A 24147-nucleotide genomic window follows, 5' to 3' on the forward strand; every position below is an offset into this window, starting at 1 on the left:
CCACACCTCCCTCAACAAAAATATCACACCAAAATCAAACGATCTTCATTTTATAGCGATTTTAAATACTGTCTCAAATAGCCCCACTGTCTCAAATAGCCCCACTTTACGGTAACAAAAAGCCATATACCCTGGAAAAAGTGTCTGGGTCGGGTCCTTATACCCCTTATACCCTTGCTGGACCTACCTATATTGGACTTGCTTATACCTAAGGGGGGTCAGGGTGAGTTGAGGGTGAGGGCATGAATTCATATTTAAAGCTTTGTTGACGGATGGGTATTCTTTGTGTGACTGATCCTGTGCCTGTCATCATAATAATTGGCAATAGGCATGTGCTGACTTTAAAAAATTTGCCAAGCGGGTTTGGTTAGTTTGGTTGCAAAGTAGGTACCTACTTTCATTAAAATTGACTGTCATGAGCTCCACAGTAGATATGAAAAGTGATTTGAATGTAACTTGACACAGCCAATTAAACACAGCATTAATTTGCTTTTGTCAGTCAAAATAAAAAAGGCTATTCTTGCTATCCTTAAAAAGCTGCCATCTGGACTCTGTGTGACTGGTCACAGCTTGAAGCTACCCGACTGGTGGTATCAGTACATCAAAATGTGTAGATCAAGATGATAAGATGAAGAACGGTGAAGATAAAAAACATAATCTAACCTGACCTAACCTACCTATTGACCTACAACATTGAACCTACAACCTACAAACCTACAGCCTACCAATCTAAAACCTACAACCTACAACCTACCAACTTACCAACTGTACTTCATCTACACATATACTGTGGTACCAAGGTATTGGGTTTTTGTGATAACATCAACAAGCTCTGACTCTTTTACATGGGAGAGCATCCGAGTTTGCTGATGTGTCCATGGATACCCAATACCACAATATATGTGGTGCCAGGCCAGCAGCCATGTAGCATCAAGGCATGAAGCAAGGCCCTGATCCCTTCCATGAAAGAATGACAGCTGAATCTCTGAAATTATAAACTTCTTTTGTATCTTGATCTGAACAGATCAACAATATTTTTTTTTTTTAGTACAACATTGTACTTGTACCAAAGGTAGTTGAAGTTGGGACACAGCAATTCCATGGCTGAACATCTGGAAAATTATCAGCCAGTTTTCCCTGCTACTGCACTAGTAAGTGGTAGGTGTAAGAGGTGGTCCCCAGGCCCAGTCCCACAAGCTAAAATGAAGGCATTTGCCATTTTATTTCAGAAGTGCTTAAGTCACTTGGTGTAGGGATTTTATGGCTGTTATCACATGTAAACCACACATTTGAGCTTGTTCACCCTCTTCTAATTGTACCTGCTGAAGAGTCTCCAGACTGTTTCCTGATATCAGTAAGAAGTAGTGGTTGCCCCAGCTCTGACAAGTGACTAACAGCAATTGTTTTGGCTATTTTTGCTGTAAGTGACAGAAGCTTTGTTCCATGCTGATAACTGATTGCCAGATCCAGTTAGCAAAAGATCAGTGAATCAGCTGCCCTGTCCCTCTGTCTGATTGGATGAGATCATAGATAGATCTGTTAAGCTTTTACTGCAGCTAGAATCCTGTTATTCCTATTTCTGATAAGAAAATATTAAGGAAGTCTAAGAAATGATGAGAAGAATATTATGAAAAACACTCAATTTTCCAGGGATTATTTTTTATCTGATAGTAGGCTGTCCAGTTGTGTGTGTAACAGCAACATAGAATAGCTTATTGCATTATAAAATAGTACACACTGTGTGTTATTTTATATAGCTGTAATGTTGGAATCAATGATCTATTGCACCCAGTTGCTTCTTTGCTGCCCTGAATAGCTGCCTAAATTGTGTCATTTTGCTTGACAAAACATTTTGTTTTAGACATAACGCTATAAAAATGGAAAGAAACAAACATGGAGGAGGTCCACCCAAAAGGGGTGGAAAAGTGAAATCAATGGCACCTTTGCATGGTGATTTGATTGCTCTGGGTGCCAAAGGCAGTTCAAGAATGGATATGGATTCAAAGCACCAGCCACCAGCCCAGATGAAGCCAACCACCATGCTGCTGTGTAAGTCGTATTTCCTGTTTAAGCTTGTTCCTATCATACAATTTTCATTATCAACCAATCAGTTTCAAGTGCAAAATGTTAATAGTGTTGTATTTGCTCATAAAGTAATAGCAGTCACATATTATTTTTCGGAGATGACTAAGTCTTGTACTAAAAACAATTTTCTGTAATTGTTCAACAAGTAAAAAATATTTGTTACCTTTTGTGTCTGTCCCTCTGTCTTTGATGTCTGTTTATGAATGAACAGGCTGATATATGCAACCACTCTACAGACATGATGATTTTGCAGCTAAACCGGAGAAGAAGATGGAGGCAGGAGGATCTGGGATGTTGAAAAAGCCAAAGTCTCAGCTGGGCATGGCTTCAAGTGTAAGACCAGTAGACAGACAGGTATGCCTGCAGGTGGTTTTTGAGCTGCATACCATCTCAGTGTTCATGTAAGGCTCTGTCCTTATCTATGCATTTAAAGTCAGCATAGCAAAGAGTTGTTAATGTATGCAAACGTATCTGTCTGTAGGCACCATGTGCAGCCTTTTTACATTGTTCCTGCGATACCTCTGTGTTGCCCTGTGAGAAGTCTGTCACTGCTCTGTCGGTGGTCAGCGGGGTACTCTGTCCTGTCGGCCGTCCGGCGGTCCGCCCGCCGGTCACCCGCCCCCTCTCTCGGCAGGCGTCCCGGCCGGAGACGGAGGCGTGGCTGGCGGCGGCCGTCGAGCTGCCGCCCTCGGCCGACCTGGTGGCCGCCGTGGCCGAGGCCGACTTTCTGCGCGCCGAGGGCCTGCTGTGCGGCGCCGTGCGCCAGCTGCACGCGCAGCGCGCCAAGCCGGACCCGGCGCTGACGCTCAGCCTGCTGCTGGTGGCCAAGACGCAGCCGGCCGCCTTCTGCACGGAGACGGCGCTGGCGGCCGTCTGTTCGCTGCTCCGGCGAGACGCCGCCGCCAGCTTCAAGTCCAAGGGCAACCCGCAGGTGCAGGTGCTGGCCGCCAACCTGCTCTACTGGGTCTTCAGGGACGAGCCGCACTGGAAGGAGATGTTCGTCAGGGTAAGTGCGCCGGCCAGGGACCGCGCTACAACGGCTCCCGGCTTGCCGTTATTAAATTCGAAGTTAACGCAAAGAGATGGACGGGTTCGGGCTTGATTTTCGTGTTTCCCTTGTTATAAGGGCGTCACCGACGAGATAAGTGTGAACATAATAAGCATAAATCCCCGTATACTTCTGTCACGACCTGACCGGCTGGCTCGCCGTCTCAGGTTTACCTGGATGATGCGGCCGGCGACCGTCTGTGGGTGGACAGCGAGGAGTGCCGGCCGTTCGTCGAGAACGTGCTGACTGCGTTCGGCACGCGGCTGGCGCCCAAGTCGATGCTGCAGCCGGATGTGACGCTGGCCGGCCGGCCCGACTGCCCGTCACCGCCCGGCGCCGCCTGTGAGTCGCTCGGACCGGTGGAGATGGCGGTCTCACGCTACTGGTGTGTGGACGTGGGGCTGAGCTGGTCTGGCGGTACCGTGTGCAAGCATACTGGCTTTTTGCATGCTTAGAGTTATAGGTGTAGTCATAGGAACTGTTGCGCCGGACGGCCGGACGCTGAAGACCCCTGACGGCTGATGGACGCCACCACATATTCATCGTTTGCTAGCAATTCGTCAGTTAATCATTTTGATGTCCAACGTGTCCAACCCGATCCAGACAAGCGCGGGAAAGAGCAATTTTTAATGCAACTCAGTGTGACGTAAAGTTGAATCGATCCAACAAGCTGAGTTTCACGCTATCTTTTATTGTAGATGCGTAGCAACCAAGTGTTATAGGGTGGCTACCTACCCGTGCAGGTCGAGCCACCACATAACGCATTTTCTTTTTCTCGCAGCTTCCTCCAGTTCGATGCAGGGCAATGACGACGACGACAGTCTGGGGATCAGCATCGTTCTCGACGACAAATCGGGACACACCGTGAAGCCGAGGTGAGTGTCAGGCATGACCTTATGTTAGTTAAGTAGTCTCGTGAGCAGGGAATTTTCATTACCGCTCCTTGTTTACTGATTATCACCAGGATGTTGTTGGTTGAAAGTGCTGAAGACAGGAGTGAATACGAGTGCCTGACGTGACCCAAGTAACTTTGTTCACTTGTGTGTTAAATACGGACCTCGGCCGGGAGCGGGTGCTGACTATGTGTCATTGGTGACATACATGCTGCGTCTCTGCCAGGTACGAGACCCAGGGGGAGCGGGTGCGCGCGCTGGTGCTGGACGCCGTGAAAGAGTACATCGGGCCGCGGAAGCAGCCGATTGAAACTGTGACCAGGAACATCCTGCGGCTGCTGGCCTCCGTCTGCGGCATCCCTGAGGTGGGTGGCCCGGCGCGGCGGCGACATTTGGTGGTGTGAGCGCGCTCTGTCTGTGCACGTGGTTGTGACTGTACGTGTGTCCCATGTGGTGGGCCGGTGCGGCAGACAGGGGCGTCTCGGCTGGAGGTGTGGCCATGAGCGTCTGTGTATGGCTGTTTGTTTTCGCCTTCAGGTGCGGCAGCGGGTGGTCTCCCGGCTCGAGGTGTGGCTGTTTGTGTGTGGTTTTTACGTGTTTGTTCTCACCTTCAGGTGCGGCAGCGGGTGGTCTCCCGGCTCGAGGTGTGGCTGTTTGTGTGTGGTTTTTACGTGTTTGTTCTCACCTTCAGGTGCGGCAGCGGGTGGTCTCCCGTCTCGAGGTGTGGCTGTTTGTGTGTGGTTTTTACGTGTTTGCTCTCACCCTCAGGTGCGGCAGCGGGTGGTCTCCCGGCTCGAGGTGTGGCTGTTTGTGTGTAGGTTTTTACGTGTTTGTTCTCACCTTCAGGTGCGGCAGCGGGTGGTCTCCCGGCTCGAGGTGTGGCTGCAGAACCCCAAGTGGTCGCGGCCCGCCCAGGAGCTGCTTGTCTCGCTCTGCTCCAATCTGACGGCACACACCCAGTTCGATGTGGACGTCATCTCTCAGCTGGTCAAGTTCCGCATCAAGGCCAAGCCCATCGTCAACCTCTACCTCAGCTGCATGAGGTGGGCGACCGCGGTGGGAGCTGCTGTCACCGGTGCACTATTGGTGACCTAGTCTGGCGCTGTGTAGAAGAACAAGACGATCTCGGTCGTGAAGCAGCTATGTTCTGCCTATGCTCATCAATATTGTTGCCCAGATTACGACTGTGTGGTGGCAGTCGGCTGTGACCATACGGGCGACCGACTGATAGTGATGACCATCCGGCGATCGTGCGGATTCTGTCGGGGTTGGCAGTGTGGTAACTGTTCACTGGCGTTGAGGTGACCGGTGGGTGTCTGCTGCAGTGTGCAGACTGACTGTCCGCTGGCAGTACGGTGACTGTCCAGTAACCGCCCGATGACCTATTTCTGTCGCAGGGAGCTGCTGGCCGCCCACCCGGACAACATGGCCACGCTGCTGAAGCACACCATCTACAACGAGCTGTCGCAGACGCGGAACCCGCACAACATGGCCGTGCTGTCGGCCGTGTTCCAGCACTCGGGCCACCAGGCGGCTGGCGTGCTCGCAGACGTGTTCTTGGTGAGTGGACAGGGCCTCGTACCCGGTGTCGGTCGGCGGCTGGGGAAGCGGCCGCAGTCACCCGTGCCCCGCCAGCGTGCTAAGTTTGGGTCTTTGGAGAGTGGTGACACCAGCTGTCTCCCGTGCCTGCCTTGGACGTCTGCTGGGACGGGGTGGGGAAGACTGACAGCCCAAAGTCATTTAAGGTAGATTGGCATGGGCCATAAAAGCACACAAGTTGGTGGACGGTGGTGCAGTGTTATAATGTTGGTTCGCTGGCAGGGCTGTATTAACCAGCGATTGGAGCAGGATGCTCCTGTCTGCCCTGGCAATTGCGCCGTTTTGATGGATGTATTAGCTGTATTTGCTGGTTGCAGTGGAAATGTGACCAATTCGGGTGTTTCGATTGCAGGAGCTGCTGATGAACAAGGAGGATTACTATCTGCGCGTGCTGCGGCCGCTGTGGCGCGAGATTTGCCGCTCGCTCCGATACGAGGTCGACTTCCTCAAGTTCTGCTCGGGACTCTTCCAGGAGAGAAAGGTAGACTTGTCGATGCGTATGGCGGATGTTCATGTGGAAGAGCTACTTGACTTTGGAAGCTTGTTAACCTGAGGCTCTTATTGGTCAGTAATTAAGCTAATTTTACTTCTAAACGGACGTAGGCTCATACCAATGTGCTCTGCGGTTAAACCGTCCGGGCGTCAGTGTATTTATCTACGCGTGATCATATTCAGCTTACAGCTCGTGTTAAGCAGCTGACGTGGTTCGTCCCTCCGGCAGGACGCGGCGTTCCGCGAGTTCGAGTTCCGTGAGCGGTACGTGAACTCTGTGTGCGACCTCGTCTCGCTGAGTATCCTGCTGGCCATCACCGGTCCGGTGAAGGAGGCGGCCACCACCCGGCCGGGCGAGAGCCGCAACACGGCGCCGCTCACGGTAGGTACTAGTGCCGCTCACGGTACGGTACTAGTGCCGCTCACGGTACGGTACTGACGCCGCTCACGGTACGGTACTAGTGCCGCTCACGGTACGGTACTGACGCCGCTCACGGTACGGTACTGACGCCGCTCACGGTACGGTACTGGCGCCGCTCACGGGTGCGGAACTGGCGCGTATCATCTGCTGCTGACGGGTCTCTAACTGAGACTGACTCTGTTTACGATTCGTGCGTGACATTCTCGTGAATATGGAGCGAAATGTTCTTGGTTCTCCTGTTAAATTTAAAAGGGGAATATTTGTTTCTGGTCCCTAAAAAGCTGTTTCTGGCACCTAATTGCTGATCAGCCCCAAAATGCTTATTCGACCCTAATATCTGAATCTGGCACCTAATTGCTTCCACACAGCCTAAAGTTGCCAGATCGTCTAGTTGAACTCCGTATTTGCTGTTTGCTGATTCAGCACCAAAACCAAAACATCCAGCACCTATTTTATTCCACGTTTGCCTACCTAATTCGCGTAATCTTCCTGATTTTATGTATCCTAACAACATGAACGTTGCATTCGGTGATGTCAAGTGCCATTTTCGCCAGTGGAGATAATGATTAATGCCATTTCTAGCCAAAAGAGAATCACTAGCCAGCTATGGTGCAGCATAGCAAGACGCTCCTATACCAGCCCGCTATGTAGAGACTAGAGATTACTGCACCCTCAGCCATTTTAACAGGTCATAAACTGGAGTAAAGCAAAATGTCAACTCTGAACAGACATGCCACGCAACCGGCCCTCTTTTCAATATTATTAGCTTTCTGCAATCATCGTCCGACTCCATCTCGATCAAACGCAGCATCCGGTTTCTACAGGGGCGTTTGACTGACCGGCCACACAATAACCAAAAACAAAATCAAAGCTTCATGCACACATATGACATAAGTAAGAAACGGATGAAAAAGGCACAACCACCGCACAACTCTGCGCGGCAAACAACGGACCACGCAAGATCCCTCAGCGGCTTTGAACGGAATGAAAACATTACATTTCTTTTTTGGAGCTATTTGATGACGTCAAAAAATACAATACCCGTTTTAATGGTCAAAATCGAGACAATTACTCACAAAAATGTTTCCCTTTAAGCATTACAAATAAATACTTTTAAACATTTAAATGACATTGTTTTTTCAAACAAATCAATATTATTTGCTTACTTAAACGTCATATACAATGCTGAGATCACTACGGGGCTGTCTTAGGGTGTAGCTGCACTGGCAACCTTTAGGCTAGACTCCAGGGGTCATTATACCAGAACAACATGATTCTACCAGCCAGTAGTTCATTTTTCTACTAGATTGGTGCTACGCTCAGCATTTAGGTGCCAGATTCAGAAAAAAGAGTAAGGCGTACCGATGAATAGGTGCCAGAAACAGCTAATTAAGGTCATTTTCCATGATTGGTGCTGGTATACACCAAATAGGTGCTCAGGACCAATTTTGGGGCGAGTCAGCTTTTAGGTGCCAGAAATAGCTTTTCTGGGACGCAATTAAATGGCGTCCAATTTAAAAGATGGCCTATGTGAACTGTCTAGTATTGTGTGAAGAGACTATTACAGTGGCGTAGCCAGGGGGCACATGGGGCACGTGCCCCCCCCATCGGGTCCCGAGGGGCCCTGCGGCGCCAATTGACCGTTGAGTGTCCATACCGGCCAAATGTAGACTCAGAAGGGCCCCACAGAGCTCATAAGAGCACCTCATGGGCCCCTTAGTAGCCACACTAAGATCCCCATCGGGCCCCTTGCCGGTCTTTGAGGGCCCCTTGGCGGCCTCTGAGGGACCCTTGGCGGCTTCTGAGGGCCCTTACCGGCCTATGAGGACCCGTTACCGGCCTGAGGGCCCCTTGCCGGCCTCTGGGAGTCCTTACTGTTAGATCAGATTATCAGTATCTCTTACAACTGTCGTCCGCGGTTTACGAGTATATACCATTATTCTAATTAATGTACAACTCACCGCTGGGTTATGCAGTCTGTAATAGAGTGAGACGCTGTTACTGCAGCGGCGTGCTGTAATGTTTCTTTGCTCGGCTCGGCAGGCGTACCAGAAGATGGTGTCCCTGATCCAGCGGGAGGCGGCGCAGTGGCTGCACACGGCTGTGCCCGACATGGTCGTCAAAAACTGGCCCGAGTTTCCACACTGCGTGTACAAGGTAACGGCGATGATTGAGTCGACAAAAGAGGGGGGGGGGGGCAGTGGGCACAGACGAGAGCGGATCATGATCATGAGAGGAGGGATCATGAGCGGGCTATTGCTTATGCTGATGTTATAATGCTATCGCTGGTGCTGGTGTTACTGTTTTTAGTTCCTGTAAATGTGAGTGTTTGTGACTGACTGGCCGTTGACGTATGGCCCGATATTCGGCGGTAACGGCTGTTAAGTGACAATAACGCTGACATTAGAACGATAAGTTGTAATTATGACGGCCTGTGACAGTGAGTAGACTAGTGACTGTGACTGACTGTTGATGTGTGCCCCGCCGACTGCGTCAGGTGCTGTTCATGGAGCCGGCAGAGGCCTACCACAAACACGACAACTGGCCGCCAGAGGTGGAACGCGCGCTCATGATACGCATCGCCTCCGAGGTGCCCGTGCTGCAGGACACGCTGCTGCGCGTGCTGCTCATCGGCCTCTCCAAGGTGGGCCACCGGCCGACTCGGCATGATACTCTCGTGTGGATGTAGCTCAACTCTCCGGCTAATGTCGTGAAAGAAGGCAGAGGATGGCATAAATGTCTTATAGTTAAGGAACGTTTGTTTTATTCTTGTTAGCTGCTAGAAACGATTATTTTGCCACATGATTCCCGGTCATAACGTATTACATCATATCCGGCAGCTGCGCCTTTCCGTTTAATGGCGACTTTCGTTGTTAAAATACGCCAAATGCATGTTTCTTGATCTCCCCTCGGATCTCTGTGTCCGCTCACCGGTACGCCGCTCTATTGCTGAGTCTGACCTTCCGCCCCGTCCCCTGGCAGACGCACCCGATGCCGGCGGTGAGCTGCTCTAACAGAGTCTGACTGTCCGCCCTGTCCCCTGGCAGACGCACCCGATGCCGGCGGTGAGCTGCAGCTCTAACAGAGTCTGACTGTCCGCCCTGTCCCCTGGCAGACGCACCCGATGCCGGCGGTGAGCTGCTCTAACAGAGTCTGACTGTCCGCCCTGTCCCCTGGCAGACGCACCCGATGCCGGCGGTGAGCTGCTCTAACAGAGTCTGACCTTCCGCCCTGTCCCCTGGCAGACGCACCCGATGCCGGCGGTGAGCTGCTCTAACAGAGTCTGATCTTCCGCCCTGTCCCCTGGCAGACGCACCCGATGCCGGCGGTGAGCTGCTGCTCTAACAGAGTCTGACTGTCCGCCCTGTCCCCTGGCAGACGCACCCGATGCCGGTGGTGAGCTGCTCTAACAGAGTCTGACTGTCCGCCCCTGTCCCCTGGCAGACGCACCCGATGCCGGCGGTGAGCTGCTCTAACAGAGTCTGACTGTCCGCCCTGTCCCCTGGCAGACGCACCCGATGCCGGCGGTGAGCTGCTCTAACAGAGTCTGACTGTCCGCCCTGTCCCCTGGCAGACGCACCCGATGCCGGCGGTGAGCTGCTCTAACAGAGTCTGACTGTCCGCCCTGTCCCCTGGCAGACGCACCCGATGTCGGCGGTGAGCTGCTGCTCTAACAGAGTCTGACTGTCCGCCCTGTCCCCTGGCAGACGCACCCGATGCCGGCGGTGAGCTGCTCTAACAGAGTCTGACCTTCCGCCCTGTCCCCTGGCAGACACACCCGATGCCGGCGGTGAGCTGCTCTAACAGAGTCTGACTGTCCGCCCTGTCCCCTGGCAGACGCACCCGATGCCGGCGGTGAGCTGCAGCTCTAACAGAGTCTGACTGTCCGCCCTGTCCCCTGGCAGACGCACCCGATGCCGGCGGTGAGCTGCTCTAACAGAGTCTGACTGTCCGCCCTGTCCCCTGGCAGACGCACCCGATGCCGGCGGTGAGCTGCTGCTCTAACAGAGTCTGACTGTCCGCCCTGTCCCCTGGCAGACGCACCCGATGCCGGCGGTGAGCTGCTCTAACAGAGTCTGACTGTCCGCCCTGTCCCCTGGCAGACACACTCGATGCCGGCGGTGAGCTGCTCTAACAGAGTCTGACCTTCCGCCCTGTCCCCTGGCAGACACACCCGATGCCGGCGGTGAGCTGCTCTAACAGAGTCTGACTGTCCGCCCTGTCCCCTGGCAGACACACCCGATGCCGGCGGTGAGCTGCTCTAACAGAGTCTGACTGTCCGCCCTGTCCCCTGGCAGACGCACCCGATGCCGGCGGTGAGCTGCAGCTCTAACAGAGTCTGACCTTCCGCCCTGTCCCCTGGCAGACGCACCCGATGCCGGCGGTGAGCTGCTCTAACAGAGTCTGACTGTCCGCCCTGTCCCCTGGCAGACGCACCCGATGCCGGCGGTGAGCTGCTGCTCTAACAGAGTCTGACTGTCCGCCCTGTCCCCTGGCAGACGCACCCGATGCCGGCGGCCAACGCGCTGGAGGTGGCCGAGAATCTGGTGAAGCGCTCTGCGCTGTGTCACCTGCACACGGAGAGCGGCACCACCAGCGGCGGCCTGCAGCTGGACAAGCTGGAGATGGTCGACCTGCTGTTCAACCTGACCGTCTACCACCAGCCGGAGCACATGGCGCTGCCCGAGGGATACATGCCGCCGCAGCTGGCCATTCAGGAGCGCTACTGGCGGGTCTGGACCATCCTGCTGGTCGTCAGCGCGCACAACCCCACCAACTTTGGCAAGGTGGCCTGGGAGCACTACCCCACGCTCAAGATGCTGATGGAGATGTGCATCACTAAGTGAGTGCCGCCCGCAGAGCCGCGCGAGGAGCGACGGTTGGTGTCCGTAGTCAGCCGCTGCAGCTGATGGAACCGCAGCAAATGCCTATACTGGTTGATGATGGCAGTATTTGAGCTGCCTAGTCGGGCTCTTTCTAGCTCCCTACTACTGCTGAACTTAGACTGCAGTGGGCAGACTTTTGTCAGTTGCGCCTTTTTAATCGATATTCTCTCAGTGCTCTTTTTCTCTTAATTATTCGTGCTACTATTTCTTGATCGTCATCCTAATGAGACATCCTCTAATACTCATTGATTTGATAGTTGCCGAATGACGCACTAGTTTTATGCTGACACTGTCGAGCAATTACCAGCTCAAATCTCTGTGTGTGTTTGTCTCCAGCTCGTTCCGTTTTCCGCCGCCGACGATGGCATCCCCGGATCGGGCCGACGACCCGCTGGCCAGCGAGCTCCAGCTAGCCGCCATGGAGGGACGACAGATCCTCGAGTATGAGTCGCACCTCGCAGCCGCCTCCACGGGCCAGACCATTACAGAGACCAACAGCCTGCTGCTGACTCAGGTTAGAGAATACGGACCATCACAGAGGCCAATTAGCCTGCTGCTGAATGAGGTTAGAGGACAGATTAGCACTGACTGTGCCCTGGATTTTACCGTTTGACTGGTCTGGATCTGACCGTTCACCGTGACTCTGACTGCAGGTTGTGTATCTGACTGTTCACTGCCTGACTGCTGTGGTCGGATCTGGCCGTTACCGGCTCCGTTGTTGACGTGACCGTTCTGTGTCTCCTCCGGCAGCTCATCACCCTGGACCCCACTGGGCCGTGCCGCCGGCCGCCGGCCGCCGTGCTCGAGCAGCTGTCCCAGCTGAACGCCCAGCTGCGGCTCGGACAGCTGCTCTGCACCTCCCGGGAGCCCGAGTTTCTGCTGGACATTCTGCAGCGCCAGGGACCCAACCAGAGCATGCCCTGGCTCTCCGACCTGGTGGAGAACAACGAGGGAGCCTTCAGGTGCGTCCAGACGCGGGGAGGGAGGTGGGACTTCACTCAGCCTCAGTGGCGTTGGTTATTACGGATGTTTAAATGTCAACGCTGCATCGTTCACGATAAAATGTTCGGCCGGTTAGTACTGAGAAGTTCGTCCGGAGAGTTTTATCGAATAATATGTATACTTTTCAAGATTATTGCACCATTTGATGTTGTTTTGATTTTTATCAGCCTCTTCCCCGAGTAAAACTGCAAACCCGTATTCACCTATGCTTATGTTCCTGCTCATTTAATGTTGTGGTTGCATTCCTTTCGGTCTGTGTTACAGTGTCCTCCCGGCGCAGTGTCTGTGTGAGTTCCTGCTCACTCAGTGTTCCCTGCAGTGTTACCGTGTCTTCCCGGTGCAGTGCCTGAACTTCCTGCTCGCTCAGTGTATGTACTGCTATGTTTTCTGTGTTTCAGTGTCCTCCCGGTGCAGTGTCCTCTGCGAGTTCCCGCTCACTCATTGTGCTGCTGTGTTGCAGTGTTCTCCTGGTGCAGTGTCTGAGGTTCCTGTTCACTCAGTGTATGTACTGCTGTGTTCCCTGTGTTGCAGTGTCCTCCCGGTACAGTGTCCTCTGCGAGTTCCCGCTCACTCATTGTGCTGTTGTGTTGCAGTGTCCTGCCGGTGCAGTGCCTCTGCGAGTTCCTGCTCACTCAGACGGTGGGCGCCGTGGACGATCTGGGTGTGGGCCGGCCGCCGGCGCCGGCCCGCCACCACCAGCTTCTGTCGCACCTTCAGCGGCTGGTGCGGCACCCCGGCCACGACCAGCGCGCCAACTTTGAGCTGGTCGAGTACTTCCTGCGCCGGCTGAGCTCGCAGCAGCGACAGGCGCGCCTGCAGGCCGCCAAGGTGGGTCGGACGGCCGGCCGGCCGCCGCTCGGACCGCGGTCCTCGGATGGAGGCGGTCCGGTCACTGGTCTGAGCGGAAGTCTGTTTGGTACCTGGGCTCGCTGTAAAATATGACTGGCCGTCTTCTGAGGCGAGGCTAGCATGACGTGTGCAGATGGTTTGTGACTGTCGTTTTCGTGACCGTCCTCTGAAGTATTTTGTGACGAGCTCTTGTTGAACTCTGTGACTTTTAGTGACCTGTGACCTTTGTTGATCCTTGCTGACATTAGTGACCTCTGTTGACCTGTGCAGGGGTTCGAGCTGGTACTGCAGCCGCCGGACGCGCCGCCGGCCGACCCCCGCGAGCCCTACAGCTGGTTACTACGCCACCTGCCTGCGGTGCCCAACTTCCCGCACCTGCGCCAGGGCGCCATACAGGGACTGCGCATCGCCTGCCACGTGAGTGTGCAGCTGACTGCGGCTGACCACGGGGCCCTGTGCTCGTCCAGTGGTCAGTGGCGGCGGCTCGCGGAGGTCGTTGAGAGCGGTAACTGAACTCCTGCTGCGGTAGACTGAAGAACGATGTGGTCAGATTATACACACATTCCGTGAAACTTGATAAGAAGTTTTAAATGACCATTGAAAAGACAAACACTATTCGTTAGAATTGTGTTTTTCTATTGAAAAACAACCGGAGCGGTCCTTCTCCGGGCTATGTTTTGCAAGTCTGGCCGCGAATCGAGACATCTTTAGCGGGGCCTAGACGAATCGCTCAATCTTCGCTCAACCATTATGATAGTTGTGCATTACGAATCGGTCTCTTGATTGCGAAACGGAAAAGTTTTATGTCTAATCTACAAGTAAAATGTTCGTTGTGTTGAGAGCTATTCACATGAATGATCATCAGGATGCGATCGTGATCAAATGCCATTATGAGTGTAGCAGGATTCACTGACTGAGCACTGGGTCACTGTTGTTTGTCTGTCTCCTGCCGTGTCTGACGGCCGCCCGTCTGTGTGTTTGCGCCCCAGTACGAGACGGAGCCCGGCCTGGTGGGCGCCTACATCCAGTTTCTGGCGGCGCACGGCTCTGGTGACCCGCTGCCCGAGCTGGCCGAGACGGTGGTGGACCTGGCGCAGCTGCTGGTGGAGCGCAGCACCATCGTGACGGCGCTGCTGCCGGCCGAGCCGGGCCGGCCGGACGCCGACTACGTCACACTGCGCGCCCTGCTGCACATCTTCAACACCTACATGCAGCTGGTCAGTGGCGGGAGACGGGGCGGCGGCCGACCGATAGTCGGCCACAGCCGCGTCTGTCGGCGCCCGGATCAATTGAAATCATACCTGAATATGATCAGAATCCTCTTGGAACCTACCTGTCATTCTGTGAGGCGGAGCTGTTGCGCTGTTGCTGGATAATTTTAATTGGGATTTTTCGGTTGAACTGGCGATGGTGCGTGAAATGCGAAATCGGGTTGCATGGGATGTGCGATATTAATTTCTGTCTATAAACCTTGAATGTCAATCTGCATTCGTGCTGCGTTCTTCTGGAACTGATACCTTACTCTGGTCGCCCCTCTCCGCTGCGGCTCAGGTGTCTGATCCGTCGGCCGGCGCCGGCTACGACCGCTCCGAGGCCGGTGACGTGGTGGTGGTGTGCTGGCCGTCCGGACGTAAGGCGACCATCAACACACTGGTGGTGCAGGCCACCGTGATCCTGCTCACCCACCATCCGGGCGCAGGTAAGCGGGTCGGGTCATCTGACACTGGTGTCATCCTGCTGACCGGTCAGCCGGGCGCAGGTAAGCGGGTCGGGTCATCCTGCTGATCCACCACCCGGGCGCAGGTAAGAGGACCGGGTCAATTACTGACACTGAAGTGATTCTGATAATTTTGATGAACTCTTGTATTGAGTTTGCATTGTTCTGTTTAGAAAAGTGATGTGAGCTGATTCAGCAGATCAGCTAAATTAGACGAGTTAGGTAAATAATATGGCCAACCACAGAGCCTAAATTTTCTTTATTTCCCTTTCCGCCTCACTCTCTGAATTGGCTGTATTTTTCAGTTTTTTTTTAACAAAGATTGCCTAACAACAGTATGCAGTGGACCTGCCTGACCTTCCACCCCGCGTCTCCGTACAGAGCGGCACCTGTTTGACCAGCTGCTGGAGCTGTGGTTCCCGGCGGCGGGCCCGGCGCCGCGCGCCCTCGACTCGGAGGCGGCGCTCTTCCAGGACTGGCTGAAGCTGCGTATGATCCGCAGTAGCACGGCCCGCCTGGTGGACGCTGCTCTGGCCGGCCTCGAGCCGGCCCAGCTGCTGCTCTTCATACAGAGTTTCGGCGTGCCCGTGGCCAGTATGACGTGAGTCCGGTCCCGCGTATGGGGAGGGGATGATTTGGGTGTGCTGATTCGGGTAAATGCGGACGTGGACGGACGTAACGTATCACCTGACCGCCGTGTGAGCGTGCGTAGTTGTGACTTGTGAACATGGCTGGATGTGATGAGGATTGACGCTGTCTGGTGAGTGTCAGTCACTGCTACCACCGGTCCTCACGTTCTCTGTCGTGTAACTGACAGTCTAGTTACCGCCCGTCTCCCCAGTAAACTGCTGCTGGCGCTGGACGCGGCCGTGGTGGCGCCTTGTGTCTTTGCTGTGTGCTAACGGTCCGCTGTACCGCCCGTCTCCCCAGTAAACTGCTGCTGGCGCTGGACGCGGCCGTGGTGGCGCCTTGTGTCTCTGCTGTGTGCTAACGGTCCGCTGTACCGCCCGTCTCCCCAGTAAACTGCTGCTGGCGCTGGACGCGGCCGTGGCGGCCGACCCTGCGGCCGTGACCGGCGCCGTGCTGAACCGCGAGTTCATGGCGCAGCTGGTGGAGGTGCAGCACCAGCGCGGGGCGCGCGGCGGCCACCAGTTCGCCGCCATCCTCGGCACGGATGCCGAGAAAAAGTCACCCGAGCGTGAGTAGACGGCGGCGGACCTGTAGTCACTGCCGCGATACTGGATGCTATCCAGTCTTGTTTTAGATCTGGTAGACGACAGAAGTTCTTAGATAATCCCTCATTTGTCTCCAGCTTGCGACCCATTAGCTGCTCCACCATTTCGAACCGTACATCAATTCATTTGCCTTACTTTATTAAGCTCACCGCTCTTACTTATGACGTGCCGTACCAGTCATTAATGTGCTTTGTGTTGACTGTGGCACTTGTGTACCCCACCAGTCCGTGTGCTGACCCTCCCACCCGTATACCTTAAGAGCCCCGTGTGCTGACCCTCCAACCCGTGTACCCTAAGAGCCCTGTGTGCTGACCCTCCCACCCGTGTACCCTAAGAGCCCCGTGTGCTGACCCTCCCACCCGTGTACCCTAAGAGCCCCGTGTGCTGACCGTCGCACCCGCGCGTCCCGCAGCGGTGCTGGAGCCGCCGTCGCCGACCCGGCCGCCGCCGGTGGCCGTTAGTCGGCCGCTGACGGCTCTGGCGCCGTCTCAGGTGCTCTGGTTCGTACGCGAGCTGTTCTCGGACCAGCCGGAGGCCACGCATCAGCACCAGCTGCGCAGCCTGCAGAGGGTGAGCTCCGCGCCGCGCGGCGCTCCCTGGGACGATGGGAGAGTTGGTGGGTGATGGCGGTGGGCGGGAGCGGTGGGTGATGATAGCGGGTGCAGCATGAGAATGAACGGATCCATTAGGCTAGTTTAGTTAGCATCGCGTCAATGGTGTTTGTAGTGTTAGCGCAACAGCTACCAGACCTGTCACGTTGCCTGTTCCGGCCTGTACATATATTCTGCTCAGGTGTTCTATTTAACCGCAATATATGCCATCCCCACCGAACCATGTTTCTGCATTTGTCTCCACCCCTGCGTATTGTTATGACCACGCTACGCCTCTGTGCCGCCAGTGTATCTCGATGGAGGCTCGCGAGGTGGGCCGTCTGGTGACGAAGGCCACCATCAGCGCGCTGCTGCAGCTGCTGCGGGAGGGCGGCGGCGCCGCGTTCCTCAGCCAGCTGCACCGGCGGCCCACGGTGGCCTGCTGCCTGCTACGGCTGCTCACCGCCGTGGTGAGGATCTGCTAGTGTGCCTGCCACTGTGTCCTGGGTCCCGCCCTGTCACCAGTCAGCTGGCGAGGGACCTGCTGTATCCCGGCTGTGTCCTGGGTCCCGCCCTGTCACCAGTGCTGGCGAGGGACCTGCTGTATGCCTGCTGTGTCATGGGCCCCGCCCTGTCACCAGTGCTGGCGAGGGACCTGCTGTATGCCTGCTGTGTCATGGGCCCCGCCGTGTCACCAGTGCTGGCGAGGGAGCTGCAGTACCCGACACTGTGTAGTGTGTACTGGGTCTTGCCCTCCCACCAAAAACCTCTTATAGTAGACATAGAGCGCGCGTTAGAGGCGGAGGCGGGGGTGTCATTGTACGAATTCGACGCCATGACCTGGGGGCTTAGAGTTGGAGTGCTAGTGATAAGGGTTCTAGCGGTGATCGAATGCGACGCACCGCCGTTCAGTGCGGTGTCCCGTTGCAGCAGTACTGTGTCGCGCCCCTGACTGAGGTCGCTGTGCGGTCTCAGGTGCGAGCCGACTCGCCGCTGAGCGCCGACCTGACGGCCGTGTGTGAGGCCATCGGCTCGGGCTCGCCGCCGCCGCCGCCCGGCCCCCTGGCGTCCATCTGCGAGTCGTACCTGCGCCGGCAGCGGCGGACGACGGCGTCCGAGCTGGCGCCGCCGCCCGGCCAGCTGACCAGGCACCAGCTGACGCAGCGTGAGTCAGAGCGACACCAGCACGGCACAGTGCGAGCCGGGCAGGATAACGCAGAATGTTTGTGCTTTTATTCAGCGCTCACGAAATCTTCACCTTATCGTTTGCCGTTTTGGAAGCATGCTACGTCTCTGTCTGATGTTCCATGCTGTTTGGTCAGCCTATCTTCCACCACCCCATCACCAATGACGGGTTTGACTTCTGACTCGGGCCGCCGGTTACAGTACTGAGCGGCACGGCGCCGTCGCGCGCCGAGTCGACGGTGCGCCGGCTGGTGGACCGGTGTCTGGCCGCCGACCGGACCCCGCGCCTGGTGGCCGCCATCTCACACTGTCTGCTGCAGCACAACGCGGCCGGCGGACGGGCGGGGCTGAAACGGACCCACGATCAGGTCAGGGCGCACCCGGGCGGGACTGAAACGGACCCACGATCAGGTCAGCGCACGCGGTCGTGGAGGGAGGGTGGTGGTACTCTGTGCTCTACTGAGGGCACTAGCCGTGTCTCTCTGTGGTTCGCTGTGTACGTCTCTGTGGTTCGCTGGTCTCTGTAATTCGCTGTTTATCTGTCTTGGTCTCGCTGTATCTGACGTCTCTCCGCGCCCCGACCCAGGCGGACCGGTCGCCCGGTGACGCCGCCGGGGACGGTGCGCCGGCCAGCCTCAGTCCCGGCCAGGTGGGCCTGCTGGTCGACTGGCTCGAGCTGCTCGAGCCAGAGGTCATCTCGTCGTGCCCGGACACACAGCTGCAGGTCAGACCGGTGTGGGCGCCGCTGTCGGAGGGAGTCTGCTGGGAGTCCCCGCCGCTCGCACAGCCATAGCTACGGCGATGACCAATGGCAGTGACAAACTGCCGGGCGTCATTGAAGCGATTGCTTGGGTCCTATTTATAATATCGCTGTATGGCGCCCTCTGCCTCATGAAAAGTCTCTAACGGCTGCCTTATTCAGGATCTTTGGCGATTCGGTCCTCACTCCTCGCCCAAATAATTCAGACAAACCAATTCTGTTTTCGTTTTGGCTTCATTTCCACCGCAACAGCTGTTATGAAACATGTAGATGATGTGCATTCTCCCCACCTGCAGTCTATTTGACCTTGCCATTGATCTCGTACTCGTACCGGCGCTGTGTACAGATGCTGTTCTCGTCGAGCGGCGGCGGCGGCGGCGGCGGCCAGCCCGGTAACCGGGCCTATCTGCTGGCGCTGCTCACTCACCACGCCAGCTGGGCCACGCTGCACACCACCATCGACGTCCTGCTTGGAACTGACTGCGACAAGTGAGGACCAGCTGTAGCCTCGTCCGGTTGTAGCTAGCAGTTGTCTCCATAGCTTGCTTGCTTGGAGGCAAGAATGGAAATGGCCCGGCGGCACGTGCTGCTTTGTTATTTGATCGACTTTTTAGAGGCAGATTCGTCGTGGCTCGTTGGTCTAGGGGTATGATTCTCGCTTAGGGTGCGAGAGGTCCCGGGTTCAAATCCCGGACGAGCCCTGCATTTTGCTCTGCTTGCGACTGTTTTACCTCCACGCATCTGTCGTGTTTTAGGATCTCTAGTCTATGGCCTCATTACGATGCAAAGTTTTGCGATATGTATTTGCTTTATGTGAGTAATCGTTGACTAAATATTATTTCCGGGATTTTTTTGTCGCATTCATTGGTCATATTCAAATCAAACTCTCATGTCATGTCCCATTTTCTTTATTGTTTTGTGCGATTCAGCGTTTGTGGTGTGCTTTGTCATAATCTTACGGGAATTGTGTTTCTCATAGCTACTTATGCATTTCAAAATAATGCTTTTTTTGCCAAGATCGAGACGTGTTTAGGCTGCTGTGCGACTGGCGCGCCGACGTTTGCGTCGCTTTCCGCCAGGTACGACCCGACAGTGGTGTTGGACTTTCTCTGGGCGTGTCTGTTCGTGCCGCGTCTGTGGCAGGGCCAGGACAAGTCGGTGTCGCCGCGCCAGGAGAGCGCCGACATGCTGCGGCTCACTGCTGACCAGGTGGGCCGATTGGGGATGTTTCCTCCGGCAGCGGGATCTCCGACCTAACGCGGGCGCTGGAGGGCTCTGCCGGCGGCCACTGGGTACAAATTAGCTGGACGTGCCAGCGGAGAGCGAGGCGGGCTCAGCTTCGGACGAACAAAACCTGGGGAAATGTTATGCCCCAATTACATAATTAGGCATATGCCTTGCTTTTTGTTAATTGGGCAATAACCACTCGGCTGAAAAGCTGGATGTACAAATGTTTCCCATGGTGCCCGTTTCTACGCTCGCGATTACTCTATTCACTCCTAACCAGTCCCCCCGACAGATGATGGCGAGTCTGTCTGTGTGCCGTGTCTATATCCACTGATCCTGAGTCTGTGTGCCGTGTCTGTATCCACTGATCCTGAGTCTGTGTGCTGTGTCTGTATCCACTGATCCTGAGTCTGTCTGTGTCCCGTGTCTGTATCCACTGATCCTGAGTCTGTGTACCGTGTCTATATCCACTGATCCTGAGTCTGTGTGCCGTGTCTGTATCCACTGATCCTGAGTCTGTGTGCCGTGTCTATATCCACTGATCCGGAGTGTGTCTGCGTGCCGTGTCTGTATCCACTGATCCTGATTCTGCCTATGTGCCGTGTCTGTATCCACTGATGACCCGCCGTCCCTCCCCGGCAGATGGTGAGCCTGGTGCGGCACGTGGTACGCGAGCAGGCCGGTGCCGCGGCGCCAGTGGACGTGTCAGCCCGGCTGCCGCTGCTGCTGCGCTGCTGCCGGCGCCGGCCGCCGCTGGTCGCCGCCGCCGTCTCGCACCTGGAGCAGACGCGCGCCGGCGGTGGGCCGCGCGCCGCCGCCGCCGGCCGCCTGCTGCTGGAGCTCTACCTGCAGCTACCGCACGTGATCGCACTGCTGGACGGCGGCAGCGAGCTGCTGGAGTCGGCGCCGCTCGGTCAGTGCCGCCTGAGTGATCCGCCCCCGCCCCCGGCCCGGCCCCTGACCCCTGACGGTTATCAGCTGCGTTTGGTGGTGTACGCTGCCTGTGTGACTTAGTCGAATCGCCGCAGTGACTGGGCCGCACTTCCATACTGTTGCAAATGTTCCGATTCCTGAGACAGTCCGACATGCGCGGTTTTCACCTGAGCTGACTCGACTTGACACCGAGCTGAGTAGACACACCTTGAGCTAAACATACCAGCCATGCTAAGACTTGCACCCCTGAGCTGATCTGGCATACCCTGAGCTGACCTGGCATACCCTGAGCTCAGACCTATCTGTAAGAATCTTGGAGCTGACCTGCCCTACCCTTCCCCGGCAGACGGCGGTGTCAGCGTGCTGGACGCCCTCTCACACACGCTGCTCACGTCTATCGGGGCCACCCGACCCGGCAAGGAGTGGATCACTCAGATGCGCGACTTCGAGATCTCACTGCGAAAGATGGCCGCCACCCACCCGATGCTGCTGCTCAGGTGTGTATGTGTGTCTGTATGTACGTCCGCCGCTGTGTCGTGTGTTGGAGGCTGGTCTCTCTGCCTGCTGCCCAGCAGCTGTGTGTGTGTGCCCGCCCTGACGGCCGGTCCTGTGGTCCGCAGGCAGCTGCCGATGGTGGCCTCGCTGCTGCGCGGCCGCACCCACCTGGATGGGCCCGTGTTCCGGCAGCGCAACCACGCCGTGCTGTTCGCCAAGCTGCTCGGGGTGCTGGAGCTGCTGCAGCCGCAGGTGTACCTGTCGCACCACCGCGCCGCCCTGCTCGACATCCTCGACTCCTACTGCCATATGCTGCAGGTGAGGCCGGGCGCCGCACAGACAGGCGCGAATGGTGATAGGGGCGTTTACCGCAGGTGTACAGAGTCCGTGAGTGATGATCTTCGCATACTCTTTACCGGGAAGAAATGGTGATTGGTCTCTGCACAAACTCAAAAAGATTGAAACGTCTTCACTGAAAAGAATACGCCAGCTGGATCGTGGACGGCTATAACTGAACATCATTTGACTACAAAGTATCTTTGACGTGCTACTAAGTACTACGTTTCACCACTAATGGGCCGCGCTCGCGAACACTGTCCCAGCCCTATCAGCCGTTTGTAGACTAGCCACGGCGGCGAGGCGCTGACGGGTCGCGCTCGATATCTGTTCTCAGAGACAAAACCTGAAGGAGGTAACGGCCATGGTGCCGCGGATAGCGGTCATACTCAACAACTTCCTGTCGAGGGCCCCGGCAGAGGCCTCGCAGTTCCTGCACAAGTACTCGGAGCTCATCATGTGAGTAGGTCGCACGCGGCCCGGCCGGCTCGCACAGTGGTGGATGGGACGGTTGCTGCCGGTTGGTGGTGTCTCAAGTGGTTTTATTTTTTATTTTTGTTGAGTTAGGCCCTTTCGGTCTGACAAGACCATTCCAGAGCCGAAAGGATGATAGGAATTAGGGGGAGACATTGGTCTGGGCAGACACCCTAGAGAGTCGCCGGGACTGAGCCCGTCCGAATGAACAGGCCGACCAGCCCCCCAAGCACTCTCTGCACCCGGCTACGGGGTGCGCTCCCTCGGGAGCAGCGGTGCCGCTCCAAGGGAGCAGCCCGCATGAGATAAAGGTGCCTGTCCAGCCCGGAGTGGGGTTGCGGCGTGTAGGAGGAGGATTTCAGTATCCTGAGGATGGAAGCGACGGAACGGAGGTGTCTCAAGTGGTCGGGGCAGGCAGGCTATGTATGTCGTCTCCTTTCACGATTTGTATCGATTTCTTCTTGGGGATATGGGTTGCATCAGTCTTTAATTATCATAGGGCGAAAAATGACAATTTGTGAAGCAGAATTCTCATTTCGATACGGCTTGTCGACAGTGATTTCGGCTGTGGCCAGTCACGGGGAATCACAGTCCGTATAAAACTGTTCAAGTGCCATTTTCGCTGTGACCCCGGCCATGTCCGTCGTGACGCCCGTGTGTGCCGGACGTGCCGTCAGGTCGCTGGCGTCCCGGTTCCCCGACCAGCCGCTGCTGCGCACGCTGGCCTCGTACGTGACGTCGGCGGGCGGCGGCGGCGGGCCGCCCCCGCTCTCGACGGGCGCCGACGCGGCGCCGTCTCCCGCCCAGCTGGCCGGCCTGATGATGAAGCTGAACAGCGCGGAGAGCTCTGACGAGCTGGCGGCCGTGCTGCAGGACCTGGACACGCTGGCCGCCCGGCGCGTCGGGGTGCTGGATAAGTTCGTGGTGAGTGGCCGCAGGGGAGGAGATTGGGCGCGAGGGCGGGAAGAACAGGTCGTTACACGGGGCCGGCTCCGTCACAGTGACTGGTGTGGCGGTTAGTCCCGCTAGTCTCGCGGGCTAAGCCAGTGAGCAAGAAGTGGAGGCAAACCGTCTAGCGGAGTTGGAATAATACCGAGTCACCGGGTCTGTGATAGATTCTGTGTTGGGATGTGTCTGACGCCGTCTCTGGCTGTCTGTCAGGACAACCTGTGCGACCTGCTGTCGAGCTGCGGCGCGCCGGTGCGCGAGCTGGCCCACTCGCTGCTGCTGCGCTACCTGCAGCAGACGCCGGCCGCCGCCGACCGCTGCGTCTCGGCCTACTTCGAGTGCCTGGACAGCGGCGACGAGTGCGTGCGCGCCATGGTGCTGGACCGGCTGCCCGAGATCGTGGTGCTGGCGCAGGGTGAGTCGGCCGGACGCCCGGCCGCGGCGCCGCGAGGACTCTGCATGGCTGGGGTCTAGAGACTTGTGCTGCGTCTGCCGTCTGATAACGTGTCCCGCTGTCCCACACAGAGCACGCTAGTAGAGCGTCTTGCACCTGCTTCCGCTGTCCCATAGCTCGCCAGCACGGATTATTACACAGTGTCCCGCTGTCCCACACAGAACACTGAGGAGGGTCTGACACTCATGCCCCACAGACTATTTCGAAGCGTCTGACGCAGTGTTCCGCTGTCCCACAGAGCACGCCAGCCAGCTGATGCAGAAGGCGTTCGACGTGGCGATCGCCACCAACATCGGCACGGCGTCCTACATCAGCGACGCTATGGCGCTCCTGAACGTACAGACCGGGGCGTGAGCGGCCGACTGCGCCCCTTCCCTACCCCTCCCTTACCGCGCGCTGTTATCGGGCCCGTGTGACTTGTATCAGAAATACACATGTAAAAAAGATCTGTATCGCTGAGTAATGTCGGCTCAGGCCCCGACGGCGTGTCCAGTCGATAACCTCATCGCATTCGCAGT

At 56.3% G+C, this 24147-nt stretch overlaps 1 protein-coding gene and 1 non-coding gene across 3 annotated transcripts; both read left to right on the forward strand.

The window, feature by feature from the left end:
* Positions 1 to 1863: 1863 nt before the first annotated feature.
* LOC122389442 (integrator complex subunit 1-like) lies at positions 1864 to 24081 on the forward strand. 2 transcript variants are annotated; one of them, XM_043381517.1, is made up of 35 exons: positions 1864 to 2049; positions 2339 to 2418; positions 2720 to 3091; positions 3301 to 3475; positions 3915 to 4008; positions 4253 to 4391; positions 4873 to 5069; positions 5424 to 5586; positions 5978 to 6106; positions 6347 to 6499; positions 8582 to 8695; positions 9036 to 9182; positions 11038 to 11381; positions 11761 to 11938; positions 12175 to 12386; positions 13020 to 13254; positions 13546 to 13692; positions 14265 to 14492; positions 14827 to 14974; positions 15374 to 15593; positions 16012 to 16190; positions 16640 to 16797; positions 17126 to 17287; positions 17793 to 17982; positions 18204 to 18370; positions 18589 to 18726; positions 19109 to 19251; positions 19842 to 19971; positions 20632 to 20902; positions 21269 to 21419; positions 21543 to 21735; positions 22091 to 22212; positions 22905 to 23151; positions 23389 to 23590; positions 23868 to 24081. In XM_043381517.1, exons 1-35 carry the CDS (start codon positions 1878 to 1880, stop codon positions 23981 to 23983), a joined length of 6216 nt encoding a protein of 2071 aa, XP_043237452.1. In that variant the 5' UTR covers positions 1864 to 1877; the 3' UTR covers positions 23984 to 24081. The 2 variants fall into 2 exon arrangements, with proteins under 2 accessions (XP_043237452.1, XP_043237451.1); XM_043381516.1 differs by having other exon boundaries at positions 1868 to 2049; positions 2339 to 2439.
* On the forward strand, positions 19392 to 19463 carry Trnap-agg. Its single transcript has one exon. It is a non-coding gene; the product is annotated as a tRNA-Pro (tRNA).
* Positions 24082 to 24147: the final 66 nt, after the last annotated feature.

The sequence above is a fragment of the Amphibalanus amphitrite genome, unplaced genomic scaffold, assembly GCF_019059575.1.
Source record: "Amphibalanus amphitrite isolate SeventyFive unplaced genomic scaffold, NRLGWU_Aamphi_draft 000358F_arrow, whole genome shotgun sequence".
NCBI lineage: Eukaryota > Metazoa > Arthropoda > Thecostraca > Balanomorpha > Balanidae > Amphibalanus > Amphibalanus amphitrite.